At 27.0% G+C, this 25,890-nt stretch overlaps 3 protein-coding genes across 9 annotated transcripts in view; all 3 read right to left on the bottom strand.

Moving 5' to 3' along the window:
* Nucleotides 1-12: 12 nt before the first annotated feature.
* On the bottom strand, nt 13-13,459 carry LOC107442489 (transmembrane protein 177). 3 transcript variants are annotated; one of them, XM_016056069.4, is made up of 5 exons: nt 13,237-13,369; nt 7,385-7,431; nt 7,096-7,256; nt 4,864-4,915; nt 13-871 (listed from the first exon to the last, which is right to left on the bottom strand). In XM_016056069.4, the coding sequence occupies exons 2-5, from the start codon at nt 7,415-7,417 to the stop codon at nt 146-148; spliced, it is 972 nt and encodes a 323-aa protein (XP_015911555.1). In that variant the 5' UTR covers nt 7,418-7,431; nt 13,237-13,369; the 3' UTR covers nt 13-145. The 3 variants fall into 3 exon arrangements, with proteins under 3 accessions (XP_015911555.1, XP_015911554.1, XP_015911556.1); XM_016056068.4 differs by having other exon boundaries at nt 7,385-7,480; nt 13,237-13,358; XM_016056070.4 differs by lacking the exon at nt 7,385-7,431 and having other exon boundaries at nt 13,237-13,459.
* Nucleotides 11,169-13,237, bottom strand: LOC107442490 (P2R1A-PPP2R2A-interacting phosphatase regulator 1). The gene has a single exon (XM_016056071.5). It carries the CDS (start codon nt 12,846-12,848, stop codon nt 11,973-11,975), a length of 876 nt encoding a protein of 291 aa, XP_015911557.1. The 5' UTR covers nt 12,849-13,237; the 3' UTR covers nt 11,169-11,972.
* Nucleotides 13,460-19,480: 6,021 nt separating the features above from the next.
* The window catches only part of Rala (Ras-like protein A), a 47,375-nt gene continuing 40,965 nt past the window's right edge, over nt 19,481-25,890 (bottom strand). For all 5 annotated transcript variants that reach the window (XM_016056065.5, XM_071177460.2, XM_071177462.2 and 2 more), the window contains 3 exons: nt 22,717-22,925; nt 21,755-21,935; nt 19,481-20,774 (listed from right to left, as the gene is read on the bottom strand). In XM_016056065.5, coding sequence (XP_015911551.1) covers nt 20,667-20,774; nt 21,755-21,935; nt 22,717-22,925 — 498 coding nt within the window. In that variant the 3' untranslated portion in view covers nt 19,481-20,666. The remainder of the gene's footprint in view (nt 20,775-21,754; nt 21,936-22,716; nt 22,926-25,890) is intronic.

Raw genomic sequence — 25,890 nt, 5'->3', positions numbered from 1 at the left:
GAAAACATAGCATCCAAATAAATCTACTTTACTATGCTATGATGCAAATGACAAAATAAAAACATTACATAAAATGAATTTAGTGAATTAATTACAAGTTATGCTTAGTAGTACTAGAAATTGAAACAACAAAACTAATTTTCACCTAGGCATCTTGAAAATTATCTTCTTTGAGCTTTTTCAACAACTCTACACGTTTACTAGTCGGAAGTTTTGGAGCTAAAATAAAATAATTCTCATTACCATTTTCATCGTACCGTTTTAAACCCTTTTTCCCTAACAATTCCCTAAGAGCTTTATTTCTCATTAGCATATGTTGATAATACTCAATTCCTCCTTCAAGATAATCAGGTCCAGTCAAAGCGGCAAGTTCATCATATTTTTTTTCTGCAATATGCTTCATTGGATCTTTCAGTAGTCGGTACAAAATAAAGCCCACGGAATAACATAATGCATACACAGCTAATCTACTTTTTAGGGGTTTCTTGAATGCATTCCGCCATGTATTCACTCTCTTGGACAATAAAGCAGAAAATGCAATACAAACAGGTATTAGCAGTGTATTGTCCAATTTGTCCCAAATATCACATGCGTATATTTCTCGCATAATGACAAATTTTTTTGCATTGTCAGGTATTGTGAGAGCTTCTATGAGATCTTGCCCTTCAACTATCCAGTCTATTGATTCATGCTGTTGAAGACGTAAAGCAGTAAAATTTATATCCTCAGCAGCTTCAATGAAAAAAGGAAGTCCAATTGATGCACCCCAGGGGGAATTAGTACCGCCAAGATGAAACAAGTCCTCTCCTATCACATTAAAAAACTTTAATTTTTCTTTTTCATCCTCTTTTAGCTTGCAATCTTTAAGAACCTGTAAGAAAGAATGAATTAAATTTGTATAGATTGTAAAACTTTAATAAATGTAAATATTTGTTTAATGCATAATTTTGTCACTAGCATAGTTTGCATAGTCATAGTTTGTATTTACTGAGCATCATCTTATAAACACTTGGGAAAAAAATACAACTTAATTGTTTAATTAGAAATATTTAAACATCCATTTCTTTTTTCATAATAATTTATGGAAATATAGGTCCAATTTTCGATAATTTAAAGTATTTTCAAAACCCCAGTGAAAATTACAACGTAAATACAGAATTTTTTTTTTATTACTCGAAGTTCTATAAGTAGAATTTTTTGATACTTCAAAGAAACAATTGTTTCTTTATCAGCAACTCAAATTTATAAGTTGAATTTCTAAAATAAAAAATTATTTCCAGCTTGTAGAAAAGAATCAACAACTTTGGGATGAAAACTTAGAATTTCTCATTATTATAAATCTGAAAAATCTATTCAGAAAATAGTAAAAAGGAACATGGTTAAATCCTAATTTTATCTATGGTCTGAAAAATTTAGAAGATAACAATTCAAAAGAATCTTCTTTCTATAAATCCAATGCTGTTACAATAGCTTAGAGTGATTCCTGATCTAAATTCTACCTCAAATGGTACCATGGGGTTGTAATGATAGTTACCAATTTTTATTTCAGGATGCTATGTTTAAATTCTTGAAGTTCATTCCAACTTTTTTGTTAGAGTTCAGGATAATAAAAGATTGTTAACTTTTTGACAGGTTCCATTTTTCCAGTCTTAAGCCTATTTTGTTAGATAATTCTGGTCTCTGCTTTAGTTTTAAAGTTGTTTGTTTGACTAGTGTTGTAATTTTTTGGATTGATTTAAAACTTTTCTAAAGCTTAACAACATGGATGATAAGTGGGTTTTTACAGAATGGCTATAAAAACTTGACCTCAAATTTCAGTGTTAAAAAAAAGAAATTTTCATTATTCATTGACTATTGTTCAGCTCATCACGCCTGTCTTCTTTTCCCCCAAAACGACATCATAACTTCAGCCTATAGACCAAAGTGTTATAAAAGGCCTAAAGATATATTTCATACAGTTTTCAATTAGTTAATTTTTTGATGATGATATTTCCATTCATCAAAATTTTAAAGTAAAAATTTTTATTTACAGTAAGCATTATAACTACAATGATATCAGTATGTAATTAATGATATTTAATTTATTTCTATAAAAGCATAAATGATTTTCAACCCTAGTTGTTACATTATATGTTATAATTCAGGTAAGATTTATCTGAATTTCAATGTATAAACTTTTATTTACAGTAATCATAACTACAATGATATCAAAAATTAATTAACGATATTTAAGATAGTTTGATGTAAGCATAAATTGTTTGGCGTAAGATCAACCATGTATAAGTAAGCATTATAACTACAATGATATCAATATGTAATTAATGATATTTTATTTTTATGAAAGCATAAATGATTTTCAACCCTAGTTGTTACATAATATGTAATATTTCAGGTAAGATTTATCTGAATTTCACTGTATAAACTTTTATTTACAGTAATCATAACTACAATGATATCCAAAATTAATGATATTTAATTTAGTTTGATGTAAGCATAAATTGTTTGGCGTAAGATCAACCATATTTGTTGCATAATATGTAATAATCAAGGTGAGAATGAGATTTCTACATCAGATTATTAATATAATTTACTCATATCATAAATTTTCAGCACATAATTTTTTAATGTTTTGCTTCAATGTGATGAAATTGACTAAAATAAAAGCATTTTAACTATTAAAAATTCAGTTAAAATTTTAGAAACAATACAGAAAAAATTAACAAATAGATAATACAGCTGTAATTTATTTGACAAGTAATGTCTTTCCAAAAAAGCTTTAAAATAATAATAATATATATATATATATATATAATAGTTCCATGATATATTGAGTTCACTCATAATAATGAAATTTTAGTTTTCTGTTTGAGAATAAAATAAATTTAGGCAATTACTCATTTTTATTTGATTTGATTAATGAAATAAGTTATGAATAGTTGGAAAATAATAGTTCAGAAAGTAGTTCCGAAAGTAATAAAATTATTGATTTTAAAATTGCAAGATTTTTATGAACTCAATTATCATTTGAATTTTTATTTTTTTATAGAGGAATAAAAGAAAGTCTATTAGTGATATAGTTTCTGAACTTTGACTAAATTTAGAGTAAACATAACTTTGTTTCTCAAATTGTCATCAATACAAACAATAAAAAATTGATCAGCCAGCAAGTGTATTATTTTTTTTTAAAATAACATTAAAAACTTATAAAATTCTTGATAAAATAAAATGACATGAAAAGCAGGGAGACATAAATGGACAATAATTGATTTTAAAAAAATTATACTATTAAAATATATATTTCTGTACTATGGTTCATCAATGTGAGATGATACCGTGAAAATTGCAAAAATTGTAGCGTGCTATTTATTCAAAACAAAAAGTAGGCTATTCCAGGTGTTGACGAGCAATAGCGAGCATAATTCTAGTATATTCTAACATGTTAATCAATTGCCAGATTGTTCATAGGGTTAAAAATAAAAAATATCACCCAGGAGTACAATAATCTTGTTTTCCAATTCGTAATTCATGATCAGACAAGATGGAATATGTCAGTATCATCATATTCACCCAATACAGTAATTGAAAAATTATAATTGCTTAAGTTCTGTAAAATATTAATTTTAAAAAGTGGCAGATTTTATAGACAAATAATTTAAGTTTTTAAAACTTAACGACTTAATTTTACATTTACTATCATTTCTAATTTCATTTGTTTCAATTTTTTAACTTGGTAATTTATTTATTTCAAAATTGCAACCATAAAAATAAAGAATTATATTTTACATGAAGCCCAGAAAATTACCTTACTGCTATTTAAATAGTATAATTTATAATTAAAGTTAAACATTTTTCAATCTTTTTTTTTTTTATGTTAAAATGTTTTAACAAAAATGATATCCATTCAATCCTATAATTTATATTGTTGAAAAGGAAAAACATTTAATCCTTTCATTAATTAATCTCTCATTAACATATGTTTAGATTCTTTCTCCTTCTTACCCTGCTTTATTTTTAATTAAATGTAATCTTTTAACATCTCAAAGAAATGTTATCCTCACCTGCAACTTATTGTACTTTTTATTAGAGGGTGGCTGGAATAATTAGATGCTATACAATAAATTTGAACAGAATGAAAATTCAAAATATTGTATCCAATCAAGATAAAAACCTGATCCTTTCATTTGTGAAACATAAAACCCTTCATAAGTTTTGATTTTTAAAAATGGGAATAATGAATATTTTAAAGGGTGGTTTTATTTTGCTTTAATATTGAAATTGTCCAGTTTTGGAAATTTTGATTTTAAAAAATAATTGACTTCATAATTTAGTGAATTTATTAGTATATAAGTATAAAAAATATATATGTATAAGAAAAGTATTTGTAAAAAATTTTAATAGTACTTGAGTATTTAAAAAATAGCAATCACATTACATTCATCCAATAACTATGCAATTTAGTTCCTAATTTTTTTATTGATTATATAATTTGTTGAAGCGATATTCTAAGTCTTATTTATGATACTCTTTTGAGAAAAGGTTTACATTATTTAGAAAACAATATTGAATGCATAATTATTTATTATACTCCTCTTATTACTTATTTTATTAAATCCTCAAAAAATATTTTAAAATTTAAACAGTTGTACATATTTGGAAAAAAATTCTTTCAGAACAATAATTTAATGACAAACTTCTTTAGAATAACTATAAATAGGATGTTAGTAATAAAAATTAAATTTGAAATAAAACTTAGAACACTATGCAACTTGAATTAAAATATATAAATAGACAACAATTTGAAATTTAAAGTTAACAGTTATTTAAAATAAAAAAAATAAGACTAAATCCAAATCACTTACTTACTTCCTTTACTATTCCTTGAACTTTATCTGATAAAGGCTTTGGTTTACCACGGCTAGGGGGGGGAAAAGATGTTATACATGATTATATAAATATATTTAGATGCATTTAAAAACTTTTAACAAGGAAGAAAATATATTTTAATATTTATATAATATATATTTTAATATTTATATAATATATATTTTAATATTTATATAATATATATTTTAATATTTATATAATATATATTTTAATATTTATATAATATATATTTTAATACTTATATTAAGAAAATATAATAAATTTTGAGGTTTCATTTTCTAAATTAATTCTTCATTAACCCTTAAGAAATAGGAACTTAATCAAAAAAATGCTGTGAGGGAAAATTTTGGAAGTTTTCTATGACCTCTAAAAATGTCTACATTTTTGGCAAATTTTAACAAAAATGTGACAACTTTTGGGAACTTGATATAAGCTTTTTCACAACATATTATTTTGTTTGCTACATCGAATGTCTGATAAATGCATATTTTTCATTTACTAAACATGTTTACAAATATTGAAGATTTTGAAAGGAAAACAAATCAGAAGTGAAAGTGATTTTTTTTTTTCCTTAAAAAAATGTAGTACTGTAAGTATGTGTAAATTTAGTACCAAACTTAAACCAAAAATTTTTACTTTTTTAATTTGAATTTTCGGGTGACTCAGATCTTTTTTTGCTATTGCCAACTTTGTTCCAAGTTCAAATGTATTTAAATTTTATCTACGAACCAAAAACTAAATAAATAAATGGTGGGATCACTCTATTTTATTAAGATAGTAAATAAATATTAGAGATAACTATTATTCATATTATTTATTTAGAAAAAGGAAGTTTAAAAAGTCAAATTCCAATAAATTAAGAGTACGATCTTATAGGATGTAGTGCAAATACAGTTTAGGTATGAAAGAATGAGCTCATACTTAAAGTAATTTCTGAAATTCAAAATCCCTCACGAATCTAAATCCTGGCTAAATAAAAATCACTGAGTGAGTAAAAAAAAGGGAATTTAAAAAATTAAAAAAGGCAATTTTGTAAATATGTTTATATAAACAAAACTAAGAAAAGTAAGCATTAGGTCAAATATAAAATGGAAACACAAAGCACAATCTATAAGCCTATATTTTGCTAACTTGAATCTAAATCAGTCAATTTTATCGATAATTAAAAATATAAAAAAATTTCACCAACTAATTCAAAACTCATGTGTTAGCCAATCATAATAAATTAAAAAATTACAATTTTTGAACTTTAAATTATACCCAGTTAAGACTTCTAAAAAAATAACTGTTTTCTAGTGAAACTTTCATTTAATTTCTTTCAATTTTTCTTGAACTCTTTTCGTAAGTAATGCTTTACATAATTTCAAAATTCCAACTTAAAACTGAAAAAATAAAAGTACAACCGTTATGTAACTAATTATAAGCATAAAACAATTCACTTAATATTCTCAAAATTTTATGAGCTTACGAGTTTATGAGTTAAAAAAAAAAGTTACAAAATATTAAGCTAACTGTGTTCATTTTATAATTAAAGGTAATGAATAAATAAAAAAATACTTATTTATTTAAATAATTCAAGAAATATTTTGAAAATACTTTGCTTAACAAAAATGTCTGTATTTATTAGCTATTAACAATGCTTTACTGCCGATTCTTGTAAAAAAATAAATGAATAAGTAAATAAAATTATCTTTTTAAAAAAATATAGATGGAAAACTCAATTTTTCTCATAACAGATTTTGATAGCTTAAAGTATAGAGAAAGGAAGGAAGACTAAATGCAGTATAATTTTAAATTTATACCAATTTAGTTTTATGCTCAATGGAAGTGCTTTCAAAAATATTGAATATGTAGATAATGTGCTTAAATATGTAAAATAGTAAAATGTATGTTTTGTCAGAAGTAATGGAGAATAAAATAAATGATTTCTTATTTAATAATCTCTTTTTTTTCAATCTTAACTGAATAAAAAAAAAATCCAACTTTTTATTTATTTTTTCAGATTAATTTTTAACAATTAATTAATATTAACAATTATAGTTAGTATTTTGTATTAATAATTTTATTTTTTGTATTGTTCTTAAATAATGTACAGCATATTAATACATTCATTCAGAGATGAAGAATTTGAACAATAGATTTTTAGTTATAAAGAAAAAATTTATATAAGAAATTCACAATTCAATTATAAATAAAAAGGTAGTACATTACTTATGGAGTTGCACAAGTTCTCTAACATTTTCTTTATAAGGTCCATGTATCACAAAAACAGCACCAAAAGTTGAAAAACATGAAACCCCAATGCTCCATGCTGTAAAACGTTTGCCATTCTTTGTTGATAGCCAAGATATTATCCGTGACATTGCAAATAACTACAAAAAAGAAGCAAATTCAATTAAACTATGTCCAAAATAAATTTTTAAGAACCAAATTTGGTTTATTTATAATACAATATGTCTAAGTGTCTAATGTTTAAAAAAATTGGTTAATAATAACTTACTTTTCTTAGATCTTCCACAACTATTCTATCCATTGATCCATTATCGCCTTCAAATGGAAGATCTTTGTTTTTAATTTGAAATACAAATTAGTTTATCTATTAAAAAACAAGAATAAAATATTTTTTGCAAAAAAAAAAAAAAAAAAAAAAGTAATAAATAAAAAAATTAAAGCGTGAGCAGAAGACCAAAGAAAAGTAAGTTAGAAAAGTATTGGAGCAAGATTGTTCAATAGGTTGGCTAGGTTTTAAAAACTTACTCCCAGTCACCCCAGATTTTTTAGTTATGTTATAACCAATACACACACAATTGTTACTTTTCTTACAGTGCTAATTTTATGAGTAAATATAAAATCATTACTGTAAAAAATACTATAAATTTTCTAATGTGTTAAGAACTTTCAAAAAACATAGTTTCTTTTCAGAAATAAAAATTACTCAATAAAGACACCTTTTGAACAGTCAAAATTATTTATTGTCATATACATATTAACAAAACACATTTACAAACAAAATAGTGCAATTTAACTGATAAACTGAATTTAAAGATTTTGAAGTTGAAAAAGTGAAGTGGTACAATGAAAATGACACTGAAGTGTAAATGTAAGGGAAATAGACAACATTGAGTTACATTCATTAGTTTTCAAGTCATCAAATGAAACTTTTCCAGTAAAATTACACTATACAAATATTTTAAAACAGCTGTAAAGCTAGTGATTTTTGAATACAGCACAAAAAAATTTTAAAATGATAACTCTGTAAAAATTCTAAACCAGGTTTAAACAAACACAGCTAGAAAATTAGAATTTACTGTAAGAGTAGAACAACTACAAAATATTTATTTGAAAGCAAAATGCATATATAACAATAATTTAAAATAAGTCATTGCAAATTGCTCCAACTTGTTTACAGAATTTAATGCAGAAATCATTCTATAAAAGTCACTAAAAAAATAAAAAATTAGTTTCATATTTCAATTCTTGAAGAAATCAGTAATATTAAGATAACTGCTATTAAATAAAAAGAATTTTTTTTTAATGTATTTAAAATGATTAGCTGTTATAGCTTTAGCTTGTGCAATACAATATTAGTTTGTATTTGTAAAAATAATCATTAACAGAAGTTAACACAAAATTTTAAAATAAAATGTATTATGAAATTCACAAAAGAAAAGAAAGTAAAGCAGAAATATTTGTCTAAAATTAATAAATAAAATATGACATTTAACTAAATATTGCAGGTTAACGATTATGTAATATTTGATAGATCAGTAAAGTTTATAATATTAAAACGAAAAAATTTCAATCTTACAAAATAGTAAGAATAACAATTAGCACCTATGTAACAACATGGCTTGAATATAAGTAAGTTTAAGTTAATACAGTACATTGAATAAATATACTTTATTATAAAAGAGCACAGATTCACTGTTGATTCAAACCTTAAGTTCAAATTTAAAAAAATAAAGTATAAACTAAAAGACAGATATATAACTAAAAGTGAAAAATCTGTTTCCATGACATATCAATTTAAAAAGATTTTACCATGATTATTTGAATTTAATAACTTAAATGTAACTTCCAATATATATAAAAAAATACAAATCAATAAACAATTATAGTTAAATATCACATAAACTTTTATTTTCAAGTTAATTAACTACTCTATTTAAGAATAAATAACTATATTAAATAATTACCACAGTTATCTCAAAAACAATCTAAACTAAGCTATTTCTAAAAATAAATAAAATACCTTTTAAATAATGTATTAGTACTTAATTTTAAAAATCTTAAATAATGTCAAGCATGACTTATACAGCAAAATTATCATAATTGGCATGTTGTGAAATTTAACAATGAAAAACACAGCAACTTCAATAATAAAAAGGAAAAAAAATGCCATGAAAGAAATTGAAATATTTTACGTAATTTAAAATTATTTAATTAAATTGAGTGTGTCATAGAGTATGTTTTAACAGTGGTTGCTAAATTCAATTTGCATGAGACACAACAGTAATTCTACTTTGACTTTCGACAGATATATTTACTTGAATACAATCTCCACTCTAAGACAAACATATAGTTTTTAAATTGTGTCAATATTTTTCAGTGAATGCAGTTCCATGGGCTGTATGAAGTTAAAATACAATACAAATTACATACACATTTATACAATTTTACTTCAACTTAAAGAAAGGTAAATCTATGGGTCTATAAAGAATTTGGAAAACCGGACCTTAGATAATCATAAACAAAAATCATCTCAAAGTTCTTTAAAGAGAAGTATACTAAATCTTTGCTACTTGTTCATTCTTCAAACCATTCCATAATATGTAAAAGAAACAATTGAAAACTCAGATCTGAAAATTTGCTTCGAAAATCTGCTACTTTGGATTAGGTTCAGTTTATAAATACACCATCTATAAGAGTCTCACAAAATTGGAATATAAATGGTTAAACAAATTTCCTGAAATCTCAAAAAAACAAAAACTTGAATAACACAACAATAAGAAACATGAATAAGACAAAACTTACTATAATACAAATTAATGACTAATATAAAAAGCTCTTAATATTATATATTGCCTCTAAGTTATTGTTTCACTTAACCTGCGATTAACAGGATAAGCACATATGAGTAACAAAAACTGAAGAGAAAAGCTCTAGAAATTAACACTTACGATATGCATCAAACATTATTTTTAGTACAGGTATATTTACAGCTACAGCATAATACAGTAAGATATATATTACAATTTACACATGATTATTTACAGTGAAATAATTTAGTATAATATAATGAAGAGTTATCATTGAAGCTGTTTTAAACAATGACATGATTAAAGAGTAAGGAATTGGGTAATTGCGAAAATTTAGGACCATCAGCTAAGTTTAATTCTCAAATTCATTTAATTTTCAATTTGGAACAATTTGTTACATTATTTTTTAAATTTGTATGTATTATAACTTTAGTTACATATTCATAAAATAACCTTTATAACAAGAAGATTTAATTTATAATCCTTAAAATTAATTTTGCACTTAAATGTTTAATATATACATAAAAACAAATATAAGTATATATTATAAAAAGAAAAGTTGTTTAATATTAGAAGTAATATGTTTTAAAGAAATAACTGAAAAAATTTATTTGCTAACTTCAGGAAATTAATTTTTTTAATCAGAAATTAATTTAAAACATCAAAATTATTTAAAAAAATAATGATTAGAGAATATAGCAAAAATTATATAAAAAATAATAAATTATCTTGTTTAATAAAAAGGTATATTTTAATTTGTTAAATTGTTTGACTTTTAATTTTAAGGAAGAGAACGTCATCAATCTGTAAGAGATGTTTGCAATTAATTGTAGAATATTTATGTTACTTAGGATTATTTAATATCAGTAAATAAGCAAACTTAGTGAAATTACCTTTCCTCTAAACAAAATTTTTCATACAAACTTATAGGTAAAAATAAATAAATTTGAGTAAAATATATTTTTTTTTAAATACTGAGAATTACGCATAAAAGAATTTTGCTGCATTAATTGTTGATAAAATATTTAAGATAGCTTTGTAATCCCTGCACAGTAAACATGGGAAGATTTTCTTACAGGTAATCATTTCAAAATAATTGCCAGGTTTTGGCAACAATCAGACAGTGGCACATGAAAAACTAAAAAGACAATACAAAAAAGAAAACATGAAGGGTATAACTCATAGCCACTCTAGGGCGAATCTCGTTAAAATTTTTGCAGTACAAAATACAAAAACCTTTTGGCGATGGTAACAGGCATCAATACGGAAATATCCCTGAGAGTACTAAAATATTAAAATTATAAAAGAACAAATTAAACTGAATGCCTAAAAAAATTTATAATTAAGCTTAGTCTTAATATATAAAATCGAATTTTGCTTCAAAAACTTCCACATCTAGACAACCATTTTACATCAAACCACAAAATTTTAAAAATAATAATCTATTATGAACAAAATTATAATGAATTTCCACAAAGATGAAAGTTTTAAGAGGTAACACACTATATTTCCGACTACATTGAATACCGTTAGTTTTTAATCCAACTAATTACCTACTGGTATTCAAACATACTTATGTTAGAAAAGGAATGGATAAAGCAGATCTATACCTTTAGCAATACATAAATTTAACAAAAAAAACAGTTATAATTAATAATGTATAATATTGTCAGAAGAGTTGCTCACTATTTTTTAATTTGATTTTAAGTAATAAAAAAACACCAAGAGATTTTAAATCTTTTACAACTAACTGTTTTCGCTATGTGAATAAATTTAAATGAAATATTGATGACTTAAATATGTACAGAAATATTACAAGTATCATATTATTTACATGACTTGTATAACGAAGGTTTTCTAGGTTATACCAACTGATATGTCCTTTACATTAATTAATTATATCAGGAATTATCACAAAAATTTTGTTTTCATACTAAATATTTAACTTATTTAAAGATTACGTAGATACTACACAAAGTCAACATACAAATCCAATGTTGACTTTTGGCACAGAATATTTTTACTACTACGGAAACCATCTAACAAAATCTAATTGTAAGGTTTTTGATGTGACGGAGCTGGTTCGACAGGTTTAAATGTTCCGTACGGAGAACTAATGCAACTGGATATGGAATCTGTGCTTCTCCTAGAATCGCTTTGATCAGAACTATTACAAGTGTCCATAGAATTAAAAGATAAATTTTGAATATGTGGAGGATTTGGCCTTAATTCGGATTCGGGAGAAGACATCCCAGTATTTAAATGTTTAGCACTACTGGGCATATAATCACTATCATCACTGTCCATGTCGAATTTTCGTTTCAAAGACAGCTGACTAGGTCTCAATGAAATCGGACTCTGACTGCATCTCGTGAAGTTTTTACGTGTAGGACTCGGACTGGGAGTGGAAGAAAAGGCACTGTGTTGAACAGGGAGACATGTCGACGGGGAGAAACATTGCCGACCAGTGTTGGTCGGAGAAGGAGAGCTGCACATTACAATGTGCGAAGTATGTATTTTTAGTGGATCAGTAACTGACTGACGTTTGTTATCTCCAAAAGACGCCTCGTCTAATGTTAAATCCTCAAGCGAATGGGATATTTGTAATTTAGATTTCGTTTCTCGTTCATGAGCTGCTTCTCGGAAAACCACATCCATGGATTCCTCTTGTTTGATTTGTGACACTCTGCTTAAAACAAGTGGTGACAAGGGTGCAGTTGGAGAATGGGAGGATCGGCTAGGGCTAAAACTGCCACTAAATCGCCGTGTTTGCATCAATCTAGGAGTTCTCTGAGCCACTGGAGTACTGCTGCCTCGTGATCTTAGTTCTTGAGAGTTTGTTGACGTATTTCCCAATTCGTTTATCATGGGAGCACTATTCGATCTTTTTAGGTTAGGGCAAAGATTGGGTGGATCGATATCCATTATTTTTTTTGAAGTGTAAAAAACAAATCTAATAATAAAATAAAACTTAAAGGAAAAGGTTTTCTGTGAAAAGTTTTTATTTCAAATGTGATTGTTCCCTACCATGAAGACGTGTTAGAATTAATATTAATCCAGTCGACATATTAACCCAATAATGATGGCTGCACTTCTAGATACTAAAATAACAAGTAATAAATGGGGAAATTCTATTTTGTTCCCATAATAATAATACAATTTATCATTAGTACATATTATTTATTGACTAGGATAAATTCTTTGTTTAGTGATCTCGAAAGGTGCTGAACAAACATGACAGATGGTATTAAGTGTTAAATGAACAATAAAATGAATGTTAATAATATTGCTGAGGTATAATAGTCACACATACTCGGTAAATTGGATGAGGAATTTAAATAACTTCAGAAACTTTCAGTTTACCAAAAAAATTTAGTTCGCATGAAGAAATAATTCAGCGAATCATACGCAAGGCCGAATGACAGTGACAGTCACGGGTGACAACAAGGAATATTTCATTTTTCAATTTTATCCATTTCGCGATAGCAACGAATTATAGGGAGCGTTGTTGCATGAGACGAATTCCTGCGATTTCCATATGAAAAGTCATTCAGTTGATCTGAAAGTATTGTAACGTTCCTTCTTTATTGAGGCTTATTAAATTTAAAAAAGAAAAAACTTTGATATTTTTTCTCATGCAAGCGAAAACAAAATGGTATCTCTTTTTTTTTAGAGAAGAGACATCCAAAACACATCGGGAAACATATGTGTAAAAAAATAGAAAAAAAATATGTATTTTCTTATTAGAGTTAAAACCTAATGCATGCGAAATCGTTTTACTACATTAATGATATAACATGACAGGCCTATTTGAACTTTACATTCCATAGCTTTATGAATCATATTATACTTCAAACATTAAAATATGCAAAAAGTATACATAAGTCCATAATTTTATATCTTTTAATTTTACCAAAAAAAAAATTTTGAAAACAATTTTTATCAAAAAATTTTAAGTTTCAATAAAAAATCTTTTAAAAAAGTCTAATTTTATTTATTATTATTATTTTTACACTGCGTAATTAGGTCAGCCAGAACTATTGAAGAGACAACATTTATTTTAGAACTACGTACTCTTCTTATGTCTGAAAAATGAGTAATAAGTCGCCTGACTTTATTTAAATTTCGAATTAGTGTTCGAATAATTTAAATGTTTCCCTTACATTACATAAGCACGCCGGCCATGTGGCCGAGCGGTTAACGTGCCTGACTGCAAAGCCAATGGCTGCGGGTTCGAATCCAGCTTTGGGCATGGATGTTTCTCTCTCTTGTGTTGTCCTCTGTTGTGTGTGATGTGTGAATGTAGCCCACCCTATGAACGGGTTTACTTTGATTCACAGGTACCCACTGGGTAAAGTGGGTACCTCTGGCATCTTCTAAGGCGAAACGAATAAAGCTCAGTGCCTGCCATTCGGAAAAAAAGAGAAAAAAAAAACATTACATGAAAACAGAATGGTCTCACAAAGTTTCCAATATCAATTTCCATACATATTTCTGGTTGTTCTCAGGATAAAATTAATAAAAGTCATTAAGCTATGGCTTTCCCTTAAAATACGTTTGTATTCCTATTTATTTAATATAAAGGCACCTGTAATATTTAATATAAAGGTATTTTTCTTACTCTACTACTCTGCTATTATTACGTTTTTAATTTTGAATGTTTTCTAAATTCAAAAGTGTTTTCTAAACTAAAAGATTTTAAAAGTGAAAAGCGCTGGTTTTTCATTTTAATGTACATAATTCTAGGATATTACCTAAATAAGCCACTTATTTAGATAAACTTATTTAAATTGGTGTCAAAATTCATTAACTGAATTACAATTTCTATTTACCGTTATGTCATTGATTTATTTTCATTATTGTTGTAGATCATTTACATCGCACTAGAGCTGCACAATGGGCTATTGGCGACGGTCTGGGAAACATCCGTGAGGGTGATCCGAAACCTGAGCCATAACAATTTTGATCCTCTGCAGAGGGGATAGCACTCCCGCTTCTATAGCCCGACGACCTGCACGCGAAGTCGAGCACTTTACGGTAGAACAGTTTAACGAGGACCAATACCACACACGCTAGGTCCCTACGCAGACTGATTCAAACGGTCACCCAAACGCACATTGACCGCAGTCAGTGATGCGTGTCTTCGATGATATGCTTTGAACTGTGTCTTAACGATCAGTCCGCTACGGGACAAAGGCAGAGAGTGGATCCCTTAGTCCTCAAAGACATATAAACTATTTTGATTTAAAAAATCCATGAGAGAATATTAGATTGGGTGCAATCCAGAAATTCAAATAAAATATATCCTTTTTTGAATATATTTAATACATGCGCATGTTTTCTAATCGCCAAATATCAGAGGGTCCCCCATTTCTACTCTTAAGCACTTTTTCTAATAACACTTATAAGAAATATTTCTTTTTCTAAGTTCAAGTACTGATATTAGAAAAAGTGTTAAAATGTAAAATCTGGGGCAAATTTGAATAGAAAATTTTGCTGAAACTCATTTTCTGCTTTTCTTGCTGTCTCTGCTTTTAATGATGTCAGCATCGGGTTACCGCAATTTCTATTTACCGTTATATGATTGGCCCTTGGTTTATTTTCATATATATATATATATATATATATATATATATATATATATATATATATATATATATATATATATATATATATATATATATATATATATATATATATATATATATATATATATATATATATATATATATATATATATATATATATATATATATATATATATATACATATATATATGGGCATGTTTTCAAATCACTAAATATCAGAAAGGACCCCGATTCTACACTTAAACAAAATTATTATTTTTTAAAGAAAATTGCATTATTATAAATTACGGTTAAACAGATTCGATTAGCTTCATGCACAAATTATACTTAATATCTCATCCTGTTTGGTAAACGAAAATACTCACTTACTGCTATGCACTCACCAAAATGTTAAAAAAAATATACCTTTAATTTTACAAAATGATAGCTAAGCAAAATCATTATGTTCACTCATAAATCTTTTTATAGTCATTAAGAGGCCGGGATAGCTTGGTTGGCAGGGCCCTGAACTCAAGTATGTGAAAACGGGAGTTCGAATCCAGCCGGGCGAAGACTCCCCATGAAGTAAATAGTGACAGGTGCATGTTAAATCTGTCGGATCACAAAGTCCTCCGAGTTCCCATAACAAATGAATAATTCTGGGGGTACTGAATAAGAGATGGATCGCTCTCTGGTTCAGATCAAAATTACGATTTTTGGTAGGATAAATTAGTTCGCCTTATAAACGGGTGTGACGTATGATTGTAGCAGAAGTCGAATTCTTGGCCATAGAGGGCACTCCCTCTGCATTAATGGCAGACGACAACAACAACATAATCAGTAAGAAAGTCTTTGGACGTGGAAACATAAATATAAGCTAACAGAATTCTTTTCAGTTACATATACTTCAATGAATAATTTTTAATTTCGTAGAAGAAACTGTTTAAAGCCAAGAAACAACGATTATTGAGAAGCAAGTCATCTGGGTTGGTGAGTGGCAGAGAGCCCTGGAATATTGATATATATATATATATATATATATTTTAGATATAAATGGAAAACTGTTGTTGTTTCTAATGCACACGGGCAAGCCAGCTTGGTGAAACCGATCAAATTTAAGGCAGAGTGAGCGCTTCTTGTTTTTCAGTGGCTCCATCTTTGGCCAAGAATTCGACTTCTGCCACACCATACGTCGCACCCGTTTATAGGGCGGACCCCTTCATTCATCCACAGATCGTAATTTTGACCTGAATCAGAGAACGATCGATCTCCAATCCAGTACTCCCAGAGGTATTGATTTGTTATGGTAACATGGAGGACATTTGCGATTCGACAGATTTAACGTGCATCAGTCACTTTACTACACGGGAAGTCTTCGGCCGGCGGGGTTCGAACCCACGAACATGGACCCAGCGCCCTACCGACCAGGCTATCCCGACCTAAATGGAAAACTAATTGCAGCAAAGGTATAATTTCTTTTGCAGCCCTGTTCCCTTATGATAAGAAACAAATTAAAGATAAAAAAAAAAAAACTTGGTGACTTTCTTTAAAGTTTCAAATTACAGGCTGAGGCAAAAAAACAACAACCTTGGACTAAATTATTGCTTTATAGAATAAAAAAGAAACGTTTTTTTTAATTAGTATATTCATTTCTTTTTGTTTATCGCTTTAATTATTGTTGTTGTAGTTCATTTACGTCGCACTAGAGCTGCACAATGGGCTATTGGCGACGGTCTGGGAAACATCCCTGAGCGCTTTAATTATATGAAATAGTTTGTCTTTTAGTTTAGTATTGTTTTTGTGAATTCTCAAGCAAAAGATTCGCTATTACAGAAATGTTTAAGCAAGAAAACGAGTGTGTGAAATCATTCGCTTGCTCTGTACACAATTGTTGTACAGTGAGCAAAAATAAATAAAGTAAAATAAGAAAATAAATTGACCACCTCGAGTGATCATTTGATCAGACCTTCATGTTCCAGGACTCAATCTGAATGGTTTCGAGAGGGTGACTACAAATATGTTAATTAATTAGAGGGGACGATATTTTCAGTTTTTAAATTAGGCACAAAAATACTTTCTCTGAATAAACATACCTTTTTTTTTCGACGGATTCAGATCCTCCAAAATATAATCGCAGTCTGGGAAATATGGCCCTAATAGTTAGGTTAGGAGAATGGTCCAAAGATTGGACCCCTTAAAGTTTATTTTTTTGCGTATTTCACCATATCCAGAGAACTTAGGCAAATTGAAAAATTTTTGCGCAAAATTATAAGTCTTTTATCTAAAGATAAATCCATGCAAAAATAACTTTTAGAAAAATTATTTTTTATTTAATAATAGTCGAAAAAAGTTAGAACTGTAAGGTATGCATTTTTTTACACCATTTTAAACAATGTAATTTAAACTTCGCAAAGTACAAAATTTAAACGAAATCAGTTTAATAGTTCCTGAGAAATCGAATTTTAAAAGTCATATTTATAAATCAAAACCATACAATTATAAAAATAAAATATTAAAACATTTTTAGCTAATTATTTAAGTTGATTACTTCGAGTTTATAGGTTCATCTGATAAATTATTGATTCAATTTTAGTATGAATTTAGAATTAAAATAGAGAAAAAAATGCTAAGTTGTTCGTTTTTAAAAATAAAATTATTTATTTCTGCACGAATTTCGTATGAACTGAAAAGAATGGTGTGGAATTTCAAACGGAACAGAAACTTGAGAACTTAAAAATTATCAACCTATTTTTCCAGCAAGCTGAACATAATTAAAAATCAATAAATAATTTTCAATTTTTGTCAAACAATGCTGTGTTGAAGTAACTTATATTAGCAAATAAAATTACAAACACTTCTGATTTCTACAAAACTGTGGTTTTTCTTTATGTTCTCTTTTTGTGCCAATTTTTTTTTTAACTGCATAGAAAGTATATCGAAAAGTCATCAGTTATAATATTTTTTTATTTAAAAAAAAACATTATTATGCTCTCAGTCTACAAGTCAGACTGTGATGTAATGAGGTTTATGACTAAAAAATGCAAAGTTCTTAAACAATTTATGTAGGGATTGACGGAATGCAAACTAAAGAAAATAAATTTAAAAAAAAGACAAATTTTTGGAGAAAAATTAAACACAAATTAGAAAATTTTATTCATTTCAAACCGTCTCAGACTTCGCTCAGTTTTATTCTCAGACAAATTTGATTCCCAAAAATTCTCTCCTATTAATAGGGGAGAATTTTTGGGAATCAAATTTTTAATTAAAATGTATTTTTTTTTTTTCGTTTTTTATTTCAAACTTGAACATAGTTTAAAGATTTTTAACACTTTTGTGTTTTAAAACTAAATGAATGGTGTTAAACCAGAAACTCAACAAAAAAATTAATAACGGATTTTTTAAAGAAAAAACTAAATTATTAAATAACATATTTTTAATGCAATATTTTTAAAAAGATTCAAAAATAAAACTCTTTTAAAAAAAACAATTATAAGTTTTTATTAAAATCAAATGAGATCTATATTCATTTATAGAATTATTTATTCTAAAAATATGTTTATGATTCTTTGAGTTCTAAAACTTAAAAATTAATTATTTATCATGTTACGAAATACAAACAAAACGAAATGATTGTACAGACAATGTAAGTTATTGACAAAATAATCATGTAAATATTTCGATGTCGGCAATATAAACGTAAACCATAATGGTGATGTAAGGTAACCTGGGAGAATTTTCTCCTTAGACTTGTGTGTCACATTATCATTATAACACATGAGTATTTCTTTCATTCTTATTATCATTGTATTGTAAAATATATTATTTGTTGAACTTTAAAAATAATTTCATTTGGAGAAATATATTTAAATGTTTCAATATAAATTGAGATTAGTAAAATTAATGGAACATGTAATTTTTTTTGCTACATAGCAATATTTGTCTGTGGAGCTTTGCAATGAACAGATTTAAACACAACAACAAGCAGAACAATTTGTGACTCTTTATAAAAAAAAACATTTTATTCTGAAAACAAATATAACATAATACAGTTATTATAGTTTTACAAACTTTACTAATGACATAAGAAAATTATATTTACAGAAAAAGTGGTTTTGCTATAAACTTTTTTAGAGCTGCATAACACAAAAACACACACAAGTGTTTCATCAATAGGTTACAAAACTGTAAATGACAAGTCTTACAAAGATATTTAACAAAACCAAATCATTAAACGATAAAAGTTAAACGAAATAAAATGTGTAAAATATAAAACAACTTAAATTATCAATTTTTCAACAAAGGGAACATAAAAATAGTGTAAATAAAATTTGAGTACATAAATGTGCAAATTTTGCAACTTTTATAGGCATTTTGTATTTGGAGGATCCGAAATTTTTACACGAGAGTTCGAAAAATAAGCTGTATGCAGTTTTGAAAATCTTACAACATTTAAAGATTCTAAAATTTAAAATAATGTATTAAAATATAAATATTTTAGTTTCAATAGCTTAGAAATGTATAAAATTCTTATAAAATTGGTTCCTTTATAGAGCAGAATTCGTAGCACTGATCTCTACTTTAGATACTGGATTGCTGATTCAATACTCAGCATTTGAAGCCTGTTTCAGCAAAGAATGGGGGTGAAAAGGAACTTAGGGTGCCTAGATTTCTAGAATTAATTCTCTTTAAAACTTGATTTTTGGTAAAAAAAAGGAGGCAAAATTTATTTCTAAATTTAAAGGTTAATTACATTTTGCTTTTATAGTGTAAATCTTCAGAAACTAGTTAAAAACTATCGAAAAACTTTATTATTGAATTGATTTGGTAATTTAAAGATGACTCTTTGGGAGTGCAATCACGATAATAGATATTAATTCTAGAAGTAATAAAAAAGCGCAATCACAGTATGGGAAAGTTAAACAATGGATAACATTTTGGCTTTCTTTATCATCAATCCAATAACCTGTATAGAAATCCAGTGATCCTAAGTTATTAGCCAATTACAGGTGATAGTGTAGGAACAGTGGCATGCATTATATTAATTAATAAATTGAATTTTGAAGTTCACTAAGAAGCACAAGTCAATCAATTATTCACGAATAAAAGAAATTATAGAAAGTGGCACATTTCATTAAAAATGAAAACACTAATACTACTTAGTACATTCAACATGGGTTTAGATTATCACACATCTTCTTTTTCTACCAGGTTTCTTGGGTCCATTACTTACTTTATTTTCAGAAACTTTTAAATTTCGAATTTCTCGCATAAGATCAAAAAATACCTGGAAACAAAACAATAAATTTAAATAAGAATGGAATAGAAAACAAACAACTGGCATAAGATTTCAAAAAAAAGGAAAAGAAAAAATAATTCTTCTGAACAGCAATTAAGATAACTATTTCGTGAGAGAAAAACTTATTAACAATATTCATTTTTTGTACTATATTTCATACTGTAAACAGTATCAAATTTAGTATTATACAATAATAATTTACAGCGTAAATTTTAATTTTTTTAACAAGACAATTGACAGAACAAAAAATAATTAGTGAAGGATTTTCTAATAAACTAAACTGATAAAAACCAATTTGTCAGTGGCAAATAATTCCACAAAAAAAAAAAAAAAAAAGAGAGAGAGAAAAGGTAATGGTAATTTTGAATTTCTTTTAAATATAATAATTATATATAAAGAACTGACATGATTAAAGTTCTACAGAACAATCTAAAGAATTTCAGGAAATTTGTTCTAAACCATCACATGTAGCTCTTGTTTGTGTATGAGGAAATTAAGACCTTTCTCTTGTTCCAAGGTTTCAATAAGCAAAATCCATAAGATCCTAACACTCATTTAAATTATTTTCCACTTATATTATCCATACAATTATATCATCTAATTATTAACTTATGAGATAATTGACTTTCCTTTACTATAAAAACTTGATTTCTATTTGAATGACATTTCAAAAAACAAACAAATTATACATTATGTTCTGTAATGACTGTCCTTAACGCACGCTTCAACAACCTTTTAAAAAATGAAGATGATAAATATAGGAGGGTGAAAATTAATATTAAAAGTGAATAAAATACATTGCTTAAATATTGATTTATAATCAACGATATACCTACTTCTTTTTCGTCATTTTTAAAACAGATAGAAAAGAGGTATAAATATTATCTTGGTAATTTTTCAACCTAATTCATCAGGCTTTTGAAATCGTTAAATATGTAAAATTCTTATTTAATATATAAGAAAGTGACCTTATCTACATTGCTCCTAGTTTTGGCAGAAGTTTCCACATAAGGCACATTCCACTGTCTTGCTTGTGATTCAGCTTCTGCTAAAGATACTTGTCTCTTATCATCCAAATCTGCTTTGTTTCCCACTAGCAGAAAGGGAATGTGGATATTGTCATCTCCTTTTACACGCAGAATTTGTTCCCTAAAAAAAAGAAAGGATTGTCTAAAGAAATGCATAAAAGTAATTGAAATACTATATTGTTGATGGATCTGACTAAGTTAAATTGGTTGTAGAACACTCCTTCATTTCACCTTTATGATTTGGATGGATGTTAATTGGAACTACACTAGTTGCAATGCCTTTCACTATGTTTATATGATCACTTCTCCCAAATTGACACATTACAAAACTACAAACAAAACATTTTTAAAGCTCCATGTATAAGAGTATAGTATAAAGCTATTTAGCAAAGGTCAAAGAATGTTTAACAAAATTAAATCATAGATTTTGAAACGGCGGGCCCTCTATAAACTTTACAGGAAGTCGAAATTCAAACATTATTTTAAACACTCGAACATTATCTTAAACACTATGGTAAATTTATTCTAACAGACCTTTATTTTTTATGAAAATTTTTTTCTGCTGTGAAATTTTTTTTTGTATGACCTAGTCGAAAAAGTTCTCATTATGAAAATAACTTTTAGTGCTAGTACAGTTAAATGCATGTATTTATACTATGGACAAGGATTTTTATGGATTTTTAAATTTAGGTACAATTTCAAGTCCAAGATTTTACAATAGCAAAATTATTTTAGAATATATGGGGCAAAATATATAGAATTTACCATATTTTTGTGTCGATTTTTTAATATATAATCTTTAACTTTCACAAATTATTTCTAAATTTTCACAAAATAGGTACCTAGACAGATCCCAGTACATTTAATGTATTATCATTTAAACGACTAAGAGTAACATATACCTAAATTCAGATGTGGCTGAAAAACTATCATGTTCTGTAATTGAAAACACACAGAGAAATCCTTCCCCCGATCTGAAATAGTTATCTCTAATGGCAGCATAGTCTTCTTGTCCGGCAGTATCCAAGATGTCTATTCCTACTTCTTCACCATCCAGCATTACAGTCTTACGATAAGAGTCTGCTTTTGTTGGTTCATAATCTTCCACAAACTATAAAAATAAAATTTATTGATGAAATATAACAAGCTTTGAAACATTTATAAAAAGGATATAATCATCATTGAACTTTTTTTATATTTTTGACATCAATAAGATCGAGCGTTTAAGAAAATTGATAGCTTCAAATGTATATTAGAAAAAAAAAAAAAAAAGGGTTCAAAATGTAATTTTAAAATACATAAAATTTGATTCTATTTTTTAAATTATTGTTATGAATATAATATTTTAAAAGAATTAACTAGTAAAAGATGATTATTTGTAGATTTTCAAAAAACCTATGAAAATTTTCAGTTTGACAGTACTTTTTGACCTTTCCCCATTTTTAAAATGTGTCCCCCATTTTCAAGCGTCCTTTTCCTTCAATATATATTTTGTGCTATGTGCTTTGCTAAAGTACGCATTTAGGTCCCTTTTCATTATAATGCATTTTAAGCTACGTCCACTTTTCAAGGGCGAATTTCGGGTGCTAAGTTAAAAAAAAAAAGGTCAATGTATTGTGTTTAAAAAGTGAGACATTTTGCTAGTTGCAAGATAATTCAAGGCATCTAGTAAAGAAAACCAACAACATTAAAACGAAATTTAGTAATTTAATGATGACAGGTCAATAGCTTTAGAAAGAAATTAAAAGTGCAGTCCAGGAGGGAATCGCGTCAATTCGTCGTAGGACAATTAATCACGCACAATTCGTCGGGACGACAGTTTATATTGAGCACTATTCGAAACAGCGATAATTCATCAATAAGCACAATTCGTCGTGGGCGCAATTCAGCGATGGCACATTTCGTCACAAGCATAACTCGTCGAGAGCTCAATTCGTCGTGGATACTATTCCTCGGGAGCAAAATGGTCACGTCAACGACGGATTGTCGTAGCGATCAGTTGTGCCCCTATGTGCCCACGAAAAATTGTCGACGTGAGAATTTCGCCCACAAAAAACTGTCGTATTGAGAATTCTGCCTATGAAAAATTGTCGAAGCGAGAATTGTGATCGCAACATATTGTCTTTACGACGAATTGTGCTCACCACAATGAATTGTCCCTGCGACGAATTGTGTTTAAGACGGATTGTCGAATTGACACAAAATCTTTTTTCCCCCTCTCTCTTTTAAATTGTTAAAAAAAAAAAAAAAAAAAAAAAAAAAAAAAAAAAAAATATATATATATATATATATATATATATATATATATATATATATATATATATATATATATATATATATATATATATATATATTTTGCGTCATTCAAATTTTTAATTTTTATTTGAATACATTAAACTAGGAATTTAGTTTATTAAATGCTATAACAAATCCAATATAATCGAACATTAACAAATCCAACATAATCAAATATCATATAAGCCTAATGAGATATCAAATGCACATATTCGAATAGAATGTAATGAAGATAAATATATTCAATTAGCATTATCGATTCGATTGCAGTAGAACATAATTGAGTGCTATTCAGTCAAAGTTACGTCAATAAGAATACAATGGAAAGGTAAATAAAAATATAAACTGCATAGCTCAGATAGATGTAACAAACATAAAAATATGTAATGTATGATGTAACAAACATAATAGAATTTTATTAAATTACATCTAATATCAAGTTTGAATTGAATAGAATGGAGAATAATAGATACAATAAAATAAATAATAATAAAAAGACAGCATTTAACACGAAATCGGAAGTAATAAAGTGTCTTGTACCGTTGTATCGGCCATTTCACAAATCCCTTTCTTTCCTCTGAACAGTGCTGTCTTGCTTAAACTAAATGTTTTTCTTTTAAACAAAAAAATTTAAAAATTTAATTTTGTATTATGTATATAAATACGTTTAGCTTGAATAGAACCAAATAAAATAACATTAAATGTACTCCTAAATTTTTTTTCAATGTTCACATATCATTGCATTTCGACAAAAATATCCATGTAAAATTAATGAATGAGACCAAAGCTAAGGGTAAGTCATGATATCACTGAAAATGCTTAAAATAAAGCGATATCAAATACACATTCTGATACTTCTTAAAATTATTTAAATAATATAATTACTGTACGAGTTAAGATAAAAAACGAGAGAAACGTTTTTTTTTCTCCATCTTGTTAAAGCAACATCACCTTTGCTACAATTAAAGATACAAACGGAAACAAGTTGTTAATCTGAATTTTATTACAACTTAATTTTTCAGTTTATTTGTCAATTTTTTCTCTCGATTATCAGTGTATGTATGCATTTTTTAGTATATGTACTTAAAAAAAAAATTTAACTAAAAATATTCAAAATTTATTTAAAATATTTTTATTGCATATTTTTATTACATATTATTTTATTTTAAACTTATTATTTTAATTTATGCGTCAAAAATAAATAAAAGGTATTTAAGTAAAAGTTCTGAACATATACAAAATTCAGGACAAAAAGCTAAAAATCTTTATCAAAAGGAAAGGGGTAATAACTATTTTACATGGATTATTATAATATCATTTAGATGTTGAGTGTTTATTTGCATGGTTAAGTGGAGTTATAAAATTATATACCACATAAGTATAGTTAAAAATATTCAGCTATTATTATCTGCTTATAAAATATACAGGGATGCTACTCGCAAAATATCAAATTGTCTCACCAGAAATTGCATTTCGTCTCAGTTAAAATCTCTTTTTGGCTCAGTTTGTCTCAGCTAAAATTATTTTTTCACTCAGTTTATCTCAGCTAAAATGATTATTAATCAGTTTGATAACAATATAAAGATAATTTTCAGGATCCATAAAACCATTAATAGCATACTAGGAGTACTACAATTATACATACATTCACTATTGCTAGGATTTTAAAAAACCTGCATATAATTGATTATAAGAGTCCACAAAATTGTTTTATGGACTCTGTTGTTTTCATTTTCACTACAGCGCGAGAACGCGAGAATCTCGCATATTTTTTTCTTTTC

This window comes from Parasteatoda tepidariorum, chromosome 2 (assembly GCF_982258835.1).
Source record: "Parasteatoda tepidariorum strain Cologne lab strain chromosome 2, Ptep-v5.0, whole genome shotgun sequence".
Classification (NCBI taxonomy): Eukaryota; Metazoa; Arthropoda; class Arachnida; order Araneae; family Theridiidae; genus Parasteatoda; species Parasteatoda tepidariorum.
The sequence above is the reverse complement of the archived record's forward strand: the minus strand, read 5'-3'. Positions and strand labels throughout refer to the sequence as shown.